We start from the raw sequence: 18926 nt of genomic DNA on the forward strand, positions 1-18926 counted from the left end.
TTCCATTGAAAAAAAACTTCTTCTTTTGTTTATTTCTCATCTCTGCTGCGCATCCAGTTAATCGTTCACACCGCAACAACACAGGGCGTTTAAATGGTTCCTACCTTCAGTGAGAGCTTCATCATCATCATCATCATCAGTGTTTAACCTGCAGGAAATAAACGCGTGATTCAAAGAGACTTTTTAGTTTAAATCATGACAACAGACAAACAAACTCCTTTAAAATACTGTTATTATTATTATTATTTGTGGTACTTTCTCTTTTGCAGTTACAAAACATTACAGTCACTGGTCTCAAACTTGCTTTTGCTTTATAAAAATGTTATTATGATACAAGAACACAGAATATTTACAACAAAATGAACAAATACAGAAACATTAACAAGTGTTTTTTTATACTAAAATTCACTTTGTTTGAAGTTTGTCTTTTCCTGACATTTCATGGACCAAAAGAAATGAATCTCATCTTCTACCCCTTTAATCTCCACACGAGGGTCACTGGTGCCACCAAAACAAATCAACAAATCAATAAAACAATCATTAGATTGATTGATAATGACAGTAATCATGGGGTGAAACTTAAAGGTGCTGCTTTAAACAAAGCCAGATGCTAACTGTCCCCACCCGTTTCCAGTCTTTGTGCTAAGCTAAGCTAACTGGCTTCCTTAACTTCAGTATCCAGTGAAACTTTGAACATTTGAAAAAAAACCAGTTTGTCCTCAGGATTAAATCTACAGATATACACAGAACACGTGAATCAGTATATACACACTGTTTACATTATAAACATATATACGTGTCTCCTGTAAACAACGACAACAGAGTTACATCAACAAAGATACAGTAAATAAGTGTTTGTGCAGTGTTATTCATAACAATAATAACAACAATTATAATGATAAACGTGTTGTTAACGGAAACTTGTTCTTAGTGTGAAGCACCGAAATAAAACCTCAGATTCTCTGAACCTGGAGACGTAAATATAGAGAAAGAAAGAAAGAAAGAAAGCAGCGAGTGATCGACACGTTCACTGAACAAAAACGTCTTTGGTAAAGTCGCGTGATGTTGTTTCTGTTGACACTTTGACAGATTGTAAACGTCTGTTTTTGATTGAATCCTTCAACTTTCAAAGAAGGAAAGAAAATTGTCACCGGAGCAAACACCGCAGTCTTATTTTTCTTCAATACTGTCCGTATCCCATCGACATTCCCAATCCTAATCCCAGTCCCAGTCCCAGTCCCAGACTCTCCCTCAGGCCCCTCAGCTGTTCTTCTCCCAGACGAATCTTATCTTCCAGCTGACGCTGCTCGACCAGGAGAGCGGCCTTCATCTTCACAAAGTGACTGAAACACACACACAGAGTTCAGTACAGACAGAAAGACAAAATGTCATTTTGTGTGTGTGTGTGTGTGTGTGTTACCTGTAGTCTCGGTGTTGTTCTGGTGACAAACACCGGGCCAGAACTCGACTGACGACTTGTTCCCGACGGTCGACGTGATCCTTCAGGTCCTGAGCCTCTGACAGCTGCCGCATGAGCTGATGCTTCTTCTCCAGCAGGGGGAGCTACAGGACAGACAGAGAGGATTTAAGCTTTATATTTTCATGCTTTCATTTCAGTTTCTCTGGCTCTTCTGAAGGTTTATAGAGGAACTGTAGCTACAGAGAATCCTGTCCTCCTGTCCTCATGTCCTCACCCTCTCGTGGTCCTCGGTCTCGTGGTCCAGAGTCTCCAGTGTGGTCTCCACCCTCAGCAGCCTCCCTGACAGTGACAGCAGCAAACTCACCACCTTGTCCAGATCTCCAATGAACATGCGGAACTTCTCCACCTCGTTAGGTTTACACACCGACACCACCATGTTCTCCACCTGAACACACACACACACACACACACACACACACACAGTTAGGACTGAGGTGGAGGACAAGGCTGCAGGACGTCTCATGTGTCTCGTCATGTCCTCACCTCGTCCCCCAGCTGAGTGTTGGCTCTGATGTCGTCCTGAAGTCCTCGCTGAGCTTCTCTCAGAACTCCGAGCTTCTTGCGCAAACTCTCCATCAGCTGTTTCTGCGACGCAAGAGTTAATGTTTTAACGAGAGACGCAATAAAGACACTGACACATCAGCATCTTCATCACAATCACCATCAGCATCATCAGCATCACCACCAACATCATCTTCAACACCATCCCCATCACCATCATCTTCAACACCACCATCATCTTCAACACCATCACCCACCACAACCATCATCATTATCTTCAATACCACCACCACAACCATCTTCATCATCAAAACCACCATCATCATCTTCAACACCATCACCAACTTCATCTTCATCACCACCATCTTCATCACCACCACCCCCACCATCTTCATCCTCAAGACCACCACCATCATCTTCATCATCACCACCGCTATCTTCATCCTCACGACCACCATCATCATCTTCTTCATCACCACCACCACCACCATCATCTTTATCAACACCATTATCATCATCATCACAACCACCATCATCATCATCACCACCCCCATCATTTTCATCCTCACGACCACCACCATCATCATTATCACCACCACCATCATCATCACAACCATCACCATCATCATCATCGACACAACCATCATCTTCATCCTCATCACGACCACCATCATCATCACCACCACCATCATCATCAACACCCCCATCATCTTCATCCTCATCACCACCCCCATCATCTTCATCCTCATCACCACCACCATCTTCATCATCAGTTGTTACCTTGTATGTCAGCTCGTCGTCTTCGTTCCTCTCTCTGTTCTCACTGAAGTCTTTCATCTGAGACAGAAGCTGAGCTTTAGCTGCTGACGTGCTGTAATAAGACGAACAGCTGGAGCTCGCACCCGAGCGTCTGAGGGCGAGGGGGAGGGGGAGGAGTCAGTTTTATATACACACACACACACACAGAGATAAACACAAACTCACTCTGGTCAATTCAAAACTGATTTTAGCAACTTAACAAATGACTCAGATCAACAACTCCTGTGAGCTGTGATGTTAAAATCACTGATTTTCTCTATGAGGTTTGGTGTAGGAGAGTGAGTGAGTGAGGTTACAGGGTTGTGTCTTTACCTCTCCAGACTGTCAGTGTTGTTCTCCATGTTCTGGTAGGTTCCTCTCCAGCTCTCTGTTCCTGACTCTCCTTCACTGCTCTGAGGGAAAAGCTCCTCCAGACTCAGCGTCTCTCTGCTGCCCTCTAGTGTCTCCAGCTCCTCCTCCACTGAGCCGCTCTCTGCTCGGGTTCTGCTCGACACTGAAGCGTCACAGTCTGGTAAAGTGTCGATGTCCGTCTCCAGGACGGTGACCGGCAGAGCGAAGCACGGCAGCTCGCTGCTGATGGGCTCCGCCTCCGCAGGAAGCTCCTCCTCCTGGAAGTCGTCGATGTCCGTCTCCATGGGAACGTCCAGGTCGACGTCCAGGCTGTGGGCGGGACTCGGGTTCAGGGTGGTCTCTGATTCTGCTCCCGGTTCTGGATTCTGATGCTGCTCATGGTGCATGGAGAAGTACGACTCTGGGGTTGAAGCTGAGCCTCCGTTTTCTGCCCCTGACTCCGCCTCCTCCTGCTCCTTCTCTCTCTGGGGCGGAGCCACCGGCCTGAAGGAACGTCTGGAGAACATGGGACTGGGCGGAGCTACAGCGAAAGAGCGCTCGTCGAGCAGTGCGGGACTCTGATTGGACGGCGGGGGAGGGAAGGCGTGGCCCTGCGCCTGCGATTGGCCGCAGCTGCAGCGAGGACAAGCCTCCGACACTTCCTGTCTCTCAGGAGGAAGACTGTACGACCGCTGCCTGGACTCTTCAGAGGGGGAGGGGCCAGCAGAGAAGGTGGGAGGGGCTGCAGCGGAGGAGGAGGAGAAGAGGGCGTGGTGAGACGCACGTCTGCGGTGGAACTGCTCCCACTTTGGGGGCGGCGGTCTTGGGGGAGGCGGGGTCCTCTTTTTATTCGGGTGGGCGGAGTCTGTCGTCTCTTTTCTTTCCTCCACCTCACTCAGCGTCTGACCAGTCGCCACGGAGACGGAGGTCGACCAGCGGAGGTCGTTCTCAGACATGGCTCGTCCTCGCAGAGCGAGCGGCGCCGCCGGGGGGGCGAGCGACGACCTGCCGCGATCGCTTCCCGCGTCTGTGGAGACACAGCGACTCTGGGGTGGGAGGGGCATGTAATGACTGACACGCTCTGCCGCCCTGGACTCTCGTCTCCGGCTCGGATAATCTCTGCGACGACGAAGAGGAGGAGGAGGAAGATGCAAATTTAATATTAAAGGAATAATTCAACTTTTTCTGCGTGTGTGTGTGTGTGTGGTGACAGGAAGTGTCTTACCTCTCAGTCAGACTGTAGTTCCTGTTGAGTTTGGGCGTTTCCTGTTTCCTGGTGGGAAACGTCTGTGGGAGAGATTCACAGCTGTTTAGTGAATGATTCTGACAGGAAGTGACTGTTTCTTCATCCTGCTGACAGGAAGTGACTTGATGATGATGAAGACGGTGGAGGGAGTCTCTCAGGTTATGACCCCGACGACCCTGAACTCAGGTAAAACTAACCACCTGAAAGTGGATCAGGGACTGAATACTGAATATCTGGATTTATCCACCACTGAAGAACCGTGACGAAGGTGAAACATCTCGTCCAGTCGTCCACATCTGAACCTCTGACTAAGACCTGGACGACTGAGTCGTTGCTTCTCCGTGTTGTTGATTTAAACCTCACTTTTATATTTAAATGTTAAAGATAAAGATGTCCAACAAACATCAGACCTCGGGTTTTTGTCCTCGTCTCAGGAACAAACAAAAAGACATGAAGGATTCTGGTCTATGTAGTGACACTTGCACAGATTTGACTGCTCCGAGATGTTTGATGAAAAGGTCACCGACAGGTCAAAGTTCAGCGTAAATAAATAAAAAAACCTGTTATTATCATCGCTGTTGTTTCCAAACACAAGTTCAGACTTTAACCACAACCGTTCAACCACAGGGGATGTCTTGGACCAGGACCTAGACTTGAAATTCTGTCTATCTGGTTCTGGTTTAAGAGGATTTTCAGTCTCTGTTGTTGTTTGTGCTCATATTAAAACCACAGAGTTTATATTTTTCACTCGGAATCATCTCTGTGTTGTTGTTGTTGTTGTTGTTGTTGTTGTTAAACTGCAGCTGGTTTTAAAACCAGACGCTAAAATATCTGTTTTATTTTATTTCGGGGGATTTGAAGGTGACTTTGTTCTGTCCTACAGGATTATTATGATACAACGTTGAGTCAAAGTTGTTTGACAGAAAGTGAAAAGTCAAATATGAACTCAAAAGTAAAGCAGGATTTTAAATTTAAGCTCCGCCTCTCATTGAAAAAGCTTCAGATCATTAACGTAAACTGACTTCGTTCTCACCTCAGTGGGCGTGGAGCTCCTGCTGCTGGTTCTCTGTTGTAGAACCTGCTGGTTATCCACAGAAACACCACTGACGCGGTGAAACGCTGACCTCGGGTCCTGGTTCTGGGAGAACATCTGAGGCTGGAGGTGGAGGAGGTTCTGGAAGTTTTCTCTGTGTGGGAACTCGCGATGAAACTCCTGACGAGGATCTTCTCCTCGCTCGAGATGTTCCTCTCGTTCTCGCTCTCTCTGCAGCTCGAGCTCGCTCTCCCTCTCTCTTTCCCACTGCCTCACCCTCTCCTCTCGCTCCCTCTCCATGAGCCTCACCCTCTCCAGTTCTAACTCCCTCTCTCGCTCCCTTAGCCTCTCCTCCCTCTCTCGCTCCCTCAGCCTCTCCTCCCTCTCTCGCTCCCTCAGCCTCTCCTCCCTCTCTTGTTCCCTCAGCCTCTCCTCCCTCTCTCGTTCCCTCTCCTCTTGTCTCCTCCTCTCTCTGCTGGTGGACACGGATTGTCTTCTGACCTCCAGACTGTCTGGGAGGAGGTAGTTTTCCTGTGGTCCTCCCTGGTAGGAGTATCTCCTCTGTATTGGGTGAAACCCAGGTTCCTGGTTCTCAGGAGGGTTTCTGGTTTCTGGTTTCTTCGGCTGACGACTCGACAAACCTGGAACGTTTGGTCCAGACCTTCCTTTGCTCGTCTCCTCAAAGAACTTCATTCTATCTGCAAATGGAAGGATATCGTTCTCGTCCACGCGTGAACATGAGGAGGAGCGACTGTAGGAAGATGAGGAGGAGGAGGAGGTGGTGAAGGTACAAACTCCATGTCGTGACCCAGTGACTCCTAACCCTCGATCACCAGAGGCTCGACTCTGCCGTTCTGGTTCTGGTTGCAGTTTATGTTCAGGCGTCCAGCGCCAACGGCGAGCTTTACCTGCAGGAGCAGGTTCTTCAACCACTCTGATGCCCACACCAAAGTTGGGTAAACCTGGATCCAGAATCTGAACAGACCTGGACACGTTGTTGTTCTGAGAGAAGGTTCTTGGTTGTTGTTCAGTTTGTGAGGAATCCTGGATGAAATCGGCCTTTGAACTCTCAGCGGGTTCTGTGGTCCTGTCATCCTGAAGGATCTCAGGTGAAGTCAATGCCACATTGGTGCTTCTGTCCTGGACAGACATGTCTGGTTCTGCCAGGTCTTCATGAAGATCTGGACCCTCTTCCTCCTGAACCGTCTCTCCACTGCAGAGTAAATCTCCTGGGCCTCGGTTCCTCTGAAGCTGAGCCTTTTTTCTCTGGATCTCGTTGCGAAGGTTGGTGGCGAATCGCTCGCTGCGTCGACGGTTCCTCCTGTGGTTCCTTGACGAATTCGACCTCTTCACTGCTGTCTCTCCTTCTACATCGTGCTCTCCACCTCTCCTTCTGTCTGCCGCTCTCTGCTCATCCACTAATGTGTCCATGCTGGCAGCAGAACTCAGAGGCTGAAAATCGCTGTCCAGCATTTGGTTGGAGCTCAGCTTCTCCTGAGCCGAGGATCCACTGGGTTCCTCTGGTACGCTCACAGAACGACCCCAAGGATGAAGATGCTGAACCGGTGAGAGAGCGCCACCGTTTACAACCTTCTCCTCCAGCCTGCGATTGAACTCACCATCATCACGATCTCCTTCCAAGAAGACGGATCCTGGAGTGGAGCAGCGGCTGCTGTCCCATTTATTTGATGGGGGATGGAGTTGGTTCTGAGAGACATTGGGTTCTTCTCCTGCAGTCTGGTGTGAGGGATGGAAGGACTGACTGCTGGAGGCATCAGAGGTGTTTGCGTTGTCAAACTGTAATAACTGAAGTTGTGTAGCGAGGAGTTTCTCAGGAGCGCTGTGTCGGTGCAGAGCCGAGGAGGAGGCAGAAGATACTGCCGGTGAGGACTCGGGATTGGAGGAGGTGACGGGGACCGGATCAGGAAGAGGATCTGAGTTTACATCTGAAGTGTAGTCTTTCTCAGAACTAGTTTCACATCTGATCCGTCTCGTTTCTTCAGTCTGTCTTTGCATAAAGTGAGAATCTAACGCGTCTTCTCTGAACTTCCCCGCGCTGTCGCCGTTTTGAGTTCCCAATTCTCCGGACTGGTTTTCATCACAGTAAGAAGAATCAGTGGAGATTTCAGTTGGAGTGCAGCGTTTGCTAGCCGTGTGGTCACGACACTGCGTTGCTCTGAAACTCTCCTTCCTGGTTGGAGGTTGAGGTGGATTCATTTTTCTGTCCTCTGGTCCTCCTTCTTCACCTCTGATGGTCTCCGAGTTTCCTCCTCTTCGCTCTGACTCGTAACAGCAGGATGACGGACGCTCTTTGACCTCCACGGGCCTCGGCCTCGGCCTGGTCAGAGACCTGGACTTGTGGGCATTCAGCTGTGCTTCTTCTGGAGCTTCACCGCAGGACGTCCTGGCAGTGGAGGAGGAATCAGCACCGGGGAAGAGAGGACCAGCTGGTCCCAGACTCTGGAGCAGGTTCTCCATGGAGCAGGCTTCCTCTGGTCTGAGAGGCACTGCGGCGTAATCCGATGTGTTCGAGCTGGCGGAGAAGGAGCTGTAGGCGGAGTCTCTCTTGTTGTTGAAGAGGGCGGGGTCCACAGGTGAATTGTGGGAGTCGGAGTATGGCTGAGCGGTGGGTGTGGGCGTGTCCAAGCTCTCCATGGAGCCCAGTGAGCTGCTGCGGTCAGTGGAGGAGTAAGGTCTGGACAACTGAGGCCACTGCATGGACAAGTCACTGCAGAGAGAAGAGGAAACATTCATTTCTTCATTATTAAATGTGGATATTTTCTATTTTCTCTGATTTTCAGCTTTTTAAATGTGAATATTTTCTACTTTCTGTGATTTTTCAGCTTCTTTAATGTGATTATTTTCTACTTTCTGTGATTTTTCAGCTTCTTAAATGTGATTATTTTCTACTTTCTGTGATTTTTCAGCTTCTTAAATGTGATTATTTTCTACTTTCTGTGATTTTTCAGCTTCTTAAATGTGAATATTTTCTAATTTCTATGATTTTTCAGCTTCTTAAATGTGATTATTTTCTACTTTCTCTGATTTTTCAGCTTCTCAAGTGTGATTATTTTCTACTTCTGTGATTTTTCAGCTTCTTAAATGTGAATATTTTCTACTTTCTTTGATTTTTCAGCTTCTTAAATTATAAAAGTGGATTTTACACCACAGCTAAAAACCTTTCGAGGCTTTTTTTACGATCTGTACGAGGAACATCACGTCACAGACAACAGAAGAAACTATGACGGACATCAGCGTCCTCGTTCTTCGCCCTGTTTTCTCCACTTAAAAAATAATGAAATCATCCAAGAATTACAACTGAAGAGGAATTTCCCCACCGAGAGCGACTTCTTAGAGAAACCGCAGAAGAAAAACAAAGACTGGACTATTTAAAGCAGATGGAAATATTAGGAAATAAAAATATTTTTCACACTCGTTGGTCAAAGTGGTGAATGACAGACTTTGTTACTGTGGTTAGCAGAAAAACATGTGTAAACATTCAACACAAGGATGTTTTTAACTTTGATTTCACCACTAACTGCTGGTATAAAAGCATGATTTGTGCTCATGTTTGAAGCCTGTGTGTCTTCATGCTCGCGCTCACCTGTTCTAAATCACGTCGACTCGTTCTTCACATCTGTTTCTGCACAAACTGACTTGTTTCACATTTGGTTTTTCTTCCGATTCCCATCAAATAATCGAGTTAACGTCGCGACTCCAACATGAAATGACATCTAATTACGTCGGTGTTGAATTATGACCGCGGCAAACGCAGAGCAGACACACACACACACACACACACACACACACACACACACAGACACACACTCCATGTTTTCTGTCAAACGTGTGATCGTCTAAGACTGGGAAAGATTTAAACCGTGACATTAGTGTGTGTGTGTGTGTCTGTCATGATTCTGTCAGCCTGAGAAAAAGTGAAGTGAAGCCATGAATGAATTAATGAACGAGTGAATGAATGAAAAAACACAACAGAAGACAGAGAGAGAAGCTGGACAGGAAATGACAGTCACTCCTGTCCAATCACACACACGCACACACGCAGACACACACACTTGTGGAAGTAAAAGTAGAAATGAATGCATGAATAAATGTGAACTCATTTTAATGACGTCATCACAGTGAAACACAAACATCTGTGACCCTTCATGACCTCTCTGTGTTTAACCTGACGACAGGAGGTCAAAGGTCAGGTACATTTGTGTGTGTGTGTGTGTGTGTTTGAGACAGAATCCTAAAATAACACTGCACTTCCTGCGTGGGTTTACAGACATGAATGAGATGATGTCACTTCCTGGTGATGTCACCTACTTCCTGGGGATTGTGAGTTTTTTTCCCGGTGACGAGGTGAGTCCGCGCTGACGTCACCGTGTAACATGAACGTGTGAAATTGTTCCACCTCAGTTATTTCCACTAATGATCGGACGACGAGCGAAAACGTCGACAAAATATCGATATGGTGATAAATATCGTCATCCATCCTCACGCAATGTGATCGTGGATATTTGAATGAACAAATGTGAATATTTTCTACTTTCTGTCATTTTTCAGCTTCTTAAATGTGAATATTTTCTAGTTTTTGTGATTTTTCAGCTTCTTAAATGTGAATATTTTCTAGTTTTTGTGATTATTCAGCTTCTTAAATGTGAATATTTTTTACTTTCTGTCATTTTTCAGCTTCTTAAATGTGAATATTTTCTACTTTCTGTAATTTTTCAGCTTCTTAAATGTGAATATTTTCTAGTTTTTGTGATTTTTCAGCTTCTTAAATGTGAATATTTTCTAGTTTTTGTGATTTTCAGCTTCTTAAATGTGAATATTTTCTAGTTTCTGTGATTTTTCAGCTTCTTAAGTGTGATTATTTTCAAGTTTCTTTGATTTTTCAGCTTCTTAAATGTGAATATTTTCTAGTTTCTGTGATTCTTCAGCTTCTTAAATGTGAATATTTTCTACTTTCTGTAATTTTTCAGTTTCTTAAATGTGAATATTTTCTAGTTTTTGTGATTTTCAGCTTCTTAAATGTGAATATTTTCTAGTTTCTTTGATTTTTCAGCTTCTTAAATGTGAATATTTTCTAGTTTCTGTGATTCTTCAGCTTCTTAAATGTGAATATTTTCTAGTTTCTGTGATTTTCAGCTTCTTAAATGTGAATATTTTCTAGTTTCTTTGATTTTTCAGCTTCTTTAATGTGAATATTTTCTAGTTTCTGTGATTTTCAGCTTCTTAAATGTGAATATTTTCTAGTTTCTTTGATTTTTCAGCTTCTTAAATGTGAATATTTTCTAGTTTCTGTGATTCTTCAGCTTCTTAAATGTGAATATTTTCTAGTTTCTGTGATTTTTCAGCTTCTTAAATGTGAATATTTTCTAGTTTCTTTGATTTTTCAGCTTCTTTAATGTGAATATTTTCTAGTTTTTGTGATTTTTCAGCTTCTTAAATGTGAATATTTTCTAGTTTCTGTAATTTTTCAGCTTCTTAAATGTGAATATTTTCTAGTTTCTGTGATTTTCAGCTTCTTAAATGTGAATATTTTCTAGTTTCTTTGATTTTTCAGCTTCTTAAATGTGAATATTTTCTAGTTTCTGTGATTCTTCAGCTTCTTAAATGTGAATATTTTCTAGTTTCTGTGATTTTTCAGCTTCTTAAATGTGAATATTTTCTAGTTTCTTTGATTTTTCAGCTTCTTTAATGTGAATATTTTCTAGTTTTTGTGATTTTTCAGCTTCTTAAATGTGAATATTTTCTAGTTTCTGTAATTTTTCAGCTTCTTAAATGTGAATATTTTCTAGTTTTTGTGATTTTTCAGCTTCTAAAATGTGAATATTTTCTAGTTTTTTAGACCTCACCTGTTGTCGTTCGTGTGCCAGGGTAACGTGTAAGGAGCGGGGTGGAGCTGCATGGCAGGCTGAGGAGGAAGAGGAGGAGGAGGTGGAGGAGGAAGAGGAGGGGAGTCGGCGGAGGGGAGGCAGGGAGGAGGAGACGGGGGAGGAGGGGGAGGAAGAGGAAGGTCGGACAGCTTTGCCAGGTGCCAGGAGTGAGGACGGATGAGAGGAACGTTCCGTCTGCGGAGACAAGAGACAAACAAATCGTCAGTCGGTCAATGAATCGATGTCTAAATTCACCACAGACTGATTTAGTAGTTTATTAATCAGCTTCAGCTTCAGCAGGAGTCATTTTACGAAGCAAACGCCTGGAGAAAATAATCAACAGAAACCTATAAAGACAAAATGTCAGATAATGAAACGATGAGGAAAGTCTTTAGGTCGGAAAATGAAGTTTGCTTGTTTCTATTGACTGTGATTTGACGGCTTTGAAACATGAAAACCAGGAAAGTTGAGTAGTAAAAACATGTGGAGGTTCATTTTTAGAGCAGGAATGTTGATCCTGGCAGCTGCTGCTGCTGCTGCTGCTGCTGCTGCTGCTGCTGCTGCTGCTGCTGCTGACGACAGAAACATTTGTGACTTTGATTGTTTATGATAAAAGCAGGAGAAGCAGAAACTTCGCCAAAATAAACACTCGTGTTTCCTGGTTCTGGCTCCATGAGAGGGATTTTAATCTGAGCCGCTGATCGTTCCACTGCTGACAAAGTCCTTAAATTATCCTCTGAGAAAGTTTGTGTGCGTGTGTGTAAAATACTATTATTACACCTATAAAAAAACATCACATTTAGTGAGAAAATCAAAACAAAGCCACATAAAAGTTCCAGTGAAGGGGGTGGAAACTACGATAAAGACAGGAATAAAATGTGTCTTTGTGAAGCAGAAGCCACGCGGGGGAGAAGAGGAAAGGCTGGTCCAAACCACAGGACCATGGCTGTTTTTCCAAGAACATTGAGACGAAGCCTGAGGAAGAACCAGCGATGATTTGACACAAAAAGAGTGATCATAGAAACGTGAAAAGCAAGAACATCTGCTTCAATAAGTGCTCTATTGTCATGAGTAGATTTATTTTTACTATTTCTCACGATATTCTGGTCATCTTTGAGTTCACTTACGTTTCTTTTTATTCATCTACAGCAGGATTTGATCACAGAGTGGAGTTACAATAAGTCTGACTGTAACTGTTGTTACTGTTATTGTTGTTACTGTTACTGTTGTTACTGAAACTGTAGTTACTCTAACTGTTGTTAGTGTAACTGTTGTTACTGTAACTGTTGTTACTCTGCTGTTAATGTAACTGTTGTTACTCTGCTGTTAATGTAACTGTTGTTACTCTGTTATTTATGTAACTGTTGTTACTGTAACTGTTGTTACTCTGCTGTTAATGTAACTGTTGTTACTGTAACTGTTGTTACTCTGCTGTTAATGTAACTGTTGTTACTGTAACTGTTGTTACTCTGCTATTTATGTAACTGTTGTTACTGTAACTGTTGTTACTCTGCTGTTAATGTAACTGTTGTTACTGTAACTGTTGTTACTCTGCTATTTATGTAACTGTTGTTACTGTAACTGTTGTTACTCTGCTATTTATGTAACTGTTGTTACTGTAACTGTTGTTACTCTGCTGTTAATGTAACTGTTGTTACTGTAACTGTTGTTACTCTGCTATTTATGTAACTGTTGTTACTGTAACTGTTGTTACTCTGCTGTTAATGTAACTGTTGTTACTGTAACTGTTGTTACTCTGCTATTTATGTAACTGTTGTTACTGTAACTGTTGTTACTCTGCTATTTATGTAACTGTTGTTACTGTAACTGTTGTTACTCTGCTGTTAATGTAACTGTTGTTACTGTAACTGTAGTTACTATAACTGTTGTTACTATAACTGAAGTTACTGTAACTGTTGTTACTGTTACTAGTGTAACTGGGATGTTGTTACTCAGTGTCACCTCAACAAGCTGCCAGGTTTATAAATGAATGAGGGATGGATGAATGAATGAATGAATGAATGAATGAATGAATGAATGAATGAAAAGAGGAGCAGATGAATGCAAGACAGAAGAAATGATGAAGATGTGACGATTTTGTCAGGTTGAATCTCTGAAAAACACTAGAGACATCAGAGACACTAGAGACAGCAGAGACACTAGAGACAGTAGAGACACTAGAGACAGCAGAGACACTAGAGACAGCAGAGACAGTAGAGACATCAGATGCACAGATGTTCCTCAGAAAGTGTAGAAAGAAAAGAAAGTGTTTGATTAAAGGAGTAAAAATAAAAGGAAAGGAGTTTAAAATGAGCTGTAACATCAGGGTGTGACAAAGAGCATCATGTGATCAAAGAAGCTCCACCCTGAGAAAATGAAAGAGACACTTGTGTCTGTCCACAAAGACTCCACATGTTTCCTCAACAATAACATTTCATTTAAACAAAATCCTGCAGTTTCACATTCTTTAACCTACCACACATTGACTGAAGCGTCTACTGAACATCCCACTGATCCCAGGTCAGCTCCCAGATTCATCCTTCATGACTCATCGTCCACACAGAAGACCAACGTCTGTCTCTATGTCCTCACTGAAGAACCAACGTCTGTCTCTATGTCCTCACTGAAGAAGAACCAACGTCTGTCTCTATGTCCTCACTGAAGAAGAACCAATGTCTGTCTCTACGTCCTCACTGAAGAACCAATGTCTGTCTCTATGTCCTCACTGAAGAACCAACATCTGTCTCTATGTCCTCACTGAAGAACCAACATCTGTCTCTATGTCCTCACTGAAGAACCAACATCTGTCTCTATGTCCTCACTGAAGAAGAACCAACGTCTGTCTCTATGTCCTCACTGAAGAGCCAACGTCGGTCTCTACGTCCTCACTGAAGAACCAACGTCTGGAAAAATAAGTAACTTAAAGTCGTAATTTTCTTCTTAAAGTCATACATTTCCTCTAAAAGTCGTAAGTTTCTTAAAATTGTTGTAATTTTTTTCTTAAATTCGTAAGTGTCTTCTTAAAGTCGTAAGTTCCTTCTTAAAGTCGTGCGTTTCTTCTTAAAATTGTTGTAATTTTCTTCTTAAAGTCGTAAGTTCCTTCTTAAAGTCGTAATTTTCTTCTTAAAGTCGTAAGTTTCTTCTTAAAGTCATAATTTTCTTCTTAAAGTCGTAAGTTTTTTCTTAAAGTCGTTGTTAGTGTCTTCTTAAAGTCGCAAGTTTCTTCTTAAAGTCGTAAGTTTCTTAAAGTCATTGTTAGTGTCTTCTTAAAGTGGTAAGTTTCTGCTTAAAGTGGTAAGTTTCTTCTTAAAGTCGTTGTTATTGTCTTCTTTAAGTTGTAAGTTTCTTCTTAAAGTCGTAAGTTTCTTCTTAAAGTCGTAAGTTCCTTCTTAAAGTCGTAAGTTTCTTCTTAAAGTCGTAAGTTCCTTCTTAAAGTTGTAAGTTCCTTCTTAAAGTCGTAATTTTCTTCTTAAAGTCCACTAAAAAAATGCCTGAGACTCTGATGTTGAACGTGAAGGAGAAACAAACAGGTTCTGACCAGGAGGAGAAAAACCAAGTGTCCACTCTCTCCTTCTTTTTCCTCTCCTCCTCCTCCTCCCTCGCTCCTCTGAGCAGAAGACAAAACATAGCTAGCTCTCTCTCTCTCTCTCTCTCTCTCTCTCTCCCCCCCCAGACAGGACGTGTGAGTCAGTGAGGGAGGAAGTTTGTGTGGAGCAGATAAAGAGGTGGACGGCTGCTAAAATAATACCCAGAATTCCATGCTGTTATTGTTTGAAAGGGTGTGTGTGAGGGGGAGGAGGGGGGTACAGAGGTACTTCCTTGTCCAGTGTGTGTGTGTGTGTGTGTGTGTGTGTGTGTGTTGGACAGACTCGGGGAGTTTTTCACTTTAGCTGAAAAAAAAAAAAAAAGAAGGAGAAAGAAAGAGAGGATGGGAGGATCAGCAGGAGGACAAGAGGAAAACAAAGAGAGGAGGTGATGGACGAGAGACACAGACACAGAGAGACACAGACAGACAGACAGAGACACAGACAGAGAGACAAACTACAGATGTTAAAACACAGTAAAGGAGCTGGTCACTGTATCTTCATTCAAATAAAATATAAAGTGCAGTGAATTAGAAGAGTCCACAGTTAAGGTGCAGCAGCGTCTGGGTCAAAGGTCACGCTCACATTCTGACACAATGACCCAAATCTGCACAAAGTGTTTTTAAATGTCAACATTATTCACAGAGATGTTTACATCTCAACTACAGATTACACTAATCTGTACACATCCACAGACTGGTGTGTGTGTGTGTGTGTGTGTGTGTGTGTGCGCGTGTCTGCGAGTGTGTGTCATTACGTGTGTAGAAGTTTAACACTTAATCACATCAGTGTCTGAGTGAACTTCAAAGGATTTCCTGCAGACTGTGTGTGTGTGTGTGTGTGTGTGTGTGTGTGTGTGTGTGTGTGTGTGTGTGTGCGTGCAGATTCCTCACATTCCCTGTGTTCCCTTGACAAAGGTGAAAGGTTAACTGTTAGAAATCCTAAACAACCTCACCTTGTCCCACTGAGCCTTTGTGTTCCACTGTAATTAGGACATATTATGAGTGTGTGTGTGTGTGTGTGTGTGTGTGAGAGAGAGAGAGAGAGAGCGAGCATGCATGTGTGTTTTATTTGCCCTCATATGTCTTAATTATGAATTTCTTCTCTCATAGATTCTTGTTTTCTGCTAAGACACACACACATACAGGTAGTGACTACTGACACACACAAAGACACACACACACACACACACACACACACACACACACACACACACACACACACACACACACACACACAAACACACACACACGTGCACACACTTAGTGCATACCAGTTAATCAGTACAGTGAGAGTGGTCAGGTGGCAGGAAGGGTTAGTCCACTTTAGCCTCTGCAGCACAATGCTCTGTCTGTGTGTGTGTGTGCGTGTGTGTGTGTGTGTGTGTGTGTATGTGTGTGTGTGCGTGCGTGCGTGCGTGCGTGTGTGTGTGTGTGTGTGTGTGTGAGAGAGAGCTCATCTACAAATCAAACCCACAGAGACTTTTATGTCTCCACTGTAAATCCATCAGTGTTTCACAGTAAACTGATCTTTTCTAATCCTGATGGAAGGTCACAGAGGTCAGAGGTCATAGAGGTCAGAGAAGGTAAGGTTCAGTCAGACCTTGTGTGTGTGTGTGTGTGTGTGTGAGATTCTTCTTTTTTAAAAAACCAAACATGTGGCAGAAATGAAGAGGATTTATTGTTGTTGTTGTCGATGTTTGTGTGAGTGTTGATCGGCCAATCAGAGAGCAAGAGGAGAGATTCAAGGTCAGAGGTCAGAGGTCAGAACGAGAAATATAGAAAGCAGAAAAATATTCACTTTTAAGAAGCTGAAAAATCAGAGAAACTTGTTTCACGTAGTACGAAGAAACGGATTAATCGATTAGTTGACAATCACTTATAATATAATATAATGTAATATATTATAATATAATATAATCAGGGTGTGTGAGGTTACAGGGTTAAAGACAATATCCTCTCTCTCTCTCTCTTTTAACAGAGCTGATTTCACACGACGACAATAAATGTTTCTTTTCCTGTTACACAACTGTGTGTGTGTGTGTGTGTGTGTGTGTGTGTGTGTGTGTGTGTGTGTGTGTGTGTGTGTGTGGTCAGACACAGAGTCATGTATCACAGTTGCAGTTTAATGGACCAGTTAATAAAAACCAGGCCAGAGGAGACACAGACAGTGTGGACGACCACACGCAGAGTGGACACACAGACACACTGACACACACGCACAGACACACACACACAGACACACACAGACACACACACACACACACACACACACACAGCAACGTGATTACATATCGTTTCAGTTCAGTGCTATGATGTGATACATTTAAATAAAATGATGGCGAACGTCCACACAGGTTTTTAAAGTGAAGGTTTTCTCCGCTTCTGTTTTTCAGCTCTTCATCAAAACCTCTTTCAGTCAACGTTCCACATGTGAGTGTGTGTGTGTGTGTGTGACACTGTGTGTGCTATTGTTGTGTTGACAAACTAATGTGAAGAAGCGGCTCGTTTTAATTCTTTTTTTTCTTTCTGCTTCTGTTTGTGATCAATACGTCGCACAAAACTGCGTCACAACACAAATTATTAACAGTCACAGTTTTAATCAGAGCCAGAGGCTGTGTGTGTGTGTGTGTGTGTGTGTGTGTGTGTCTATGTGTGTGCGTCTTGAAGAATGTCAGGAATGTCTATTGTTCATGTTCAGCTGCAGTGATGGAGACAAACTATTGTGTTTCATGGTTCTTGGCAGCAGAGTCTTTAGTCTTGACCCGGTCTCCAGAGACCTGGTGGTACAACAATCTAAACACCGGGATGTGTGTGTGTGTGTGTCTGTGTGTGTGTGTGTGTGTGTGTGTGTGTGTGTGAGAGCGCTGCCTGACAGACTGTGAGAGGATGAAGATAAAGCGAATGTAACAAATGTTACGAATAAGCAGAAACAAACAATGAGACAAATGTTGATCCATCAAACACACACACGGTCAGTGACACAGTGAAAACCACTTCATGTGTTCATCTGAGTGTGATTTCATGTGACCGGACTGTTTCATGTCACTGTATTTGAAACAACAAAACACTCATCATCTCCACATCTAACCTTTAGCTCGAAAAAATCTACAAAACTGAGGAAAAATCATGTTTCTACAAAAGCTGCCTTTGCTACACTGTGGACTTCATTATGAGCAAAAACACACCTTTAAAAACATGAGTCAACATGAATAGGGAATGAGAGAATGAATGAATGAATGAATGAATGAATGAATGAGTGAGTGAGTGAATGTATAGGAGAATGACTGAATGAGAGAATGAGTGTATAAGAGAATGACTGAATTAGTGAATGAGAATATCAATGAATGAGAGAATGAGTGAATGAGAATGAATGAATGAATGAATGAGAAAATGGGTGAATGAGTGAAAGAGAATGAGAGAATGAATGAGTATGAATGAATAAGAGAATGAGTGAATGAGAATGAGAGAATCAATGAACGAGAGAATTTGTGAATGAATGAGTGAGTGAATGAATGTATAGGAGAATGAGTGTATAAGAGAATGACTGAATGAGTGAATGAGAATATCAATGAATGAGAGAATGAGTGAATGAATGAATGAGAGAATGGGTGAATGAGAATGAATGAATTAATAAATGAGAGAACGAGTGTATGAGAGAATGACTGAATGAGAGAATGGGTGAATGAGTATGAATGAATGAATGAATGAGTGAATGAGAGAATGAGTGAACGAGAATGAGAGAATCAATGAACGAGAGAATGAGTGAATTAGTGAATGAGTATATGAGAGAATGAGTGAATTAGTGAATGAGTATTTGAGAGAATGAGTGCATAAGAGAATGAGAGAATAAGTGAATGAGAGAATGAGTGTATTAGAGAATGAGTGAATGAGAAAATAAATGAATGAAAGAATGAGTGAGTGAGTGAATGAGAGAATGAGCTCACGTTCATGTGATTCCACCTAAAAAACAAAAGTCGTCTCAAACTCAAACCTTAGCTCAAACTTATTGTGAGTCACTTTGGATAAAAGCGTCTGCTAAATAACAT

General features: G+C 42.9%; 1 protein-coding gene across 2 annotated transcripts in view; it reads right to left on the bottom strand.

Moving 5' to 3' along the window:
- Positions 1-214: 214 nt before the first annotated feature.
- Positions 215-18926, bottom strand: part of shroom4 (shroom family member 4) — a 30087-nt gene continuing 11375 nt past the window's right edge. Inside the window, exons 1-10 of one of the 2 annotated variants that reach the window (XM_058625042.1) lie at positions 13771-14893; positions 11274-11489; positions 5410-8137; positions 4356-4417; positions 3113-4249; positions 2762-2891; positions 1964-2065; positions 1695-1865; positions 1421-1563; positions 215-1343 (exon numbers count right to left, since the gene is read on the bottom strand). In XM_058625042.1, the coding sequence (XP_058481025.1) occupies positions 1181-1343; positions 1421-1563; positions 1695-1865; positions 1964-2065; positions 2762-2891; positions 3113-4249; positions 4356-4417; positions 5410-8137; positions 11274-11326 (4689 nt within the window). In that variant the 5' untranslated portion in view covers positions 11327-11489; positions 13771-14893 and the 3' untranslated portion in view covers positions 215-1180. Of the gene's footprint in view, positions 1344-1420; positions 1564-1694; positions 1866-1963; positions 2066-2761; positions 2892-3112; positions 4250-4355; positions 4418-5409; positions 8138-11273; positions 11490-13770; positions 14894-18926 lie in introns of those variants that run through there. The other variant, XM_058625041.1, reaches the window with a different exon arrangement.

The sequence above is a fragment of the Solea solea genome, chromosome 3 (genome assembly GCF_958295425.1).
Source record: "Solea solea chromosome 3, fSolSol10.1, whole genome shotgun sequence".
Classification (NCBI taxonomy): domain Eukaryota; kingdom Metazoa; phylum Chordata; class Actinopteri; order Pleuronectiformes; family Soleidae; genus Solea; species Solea solea.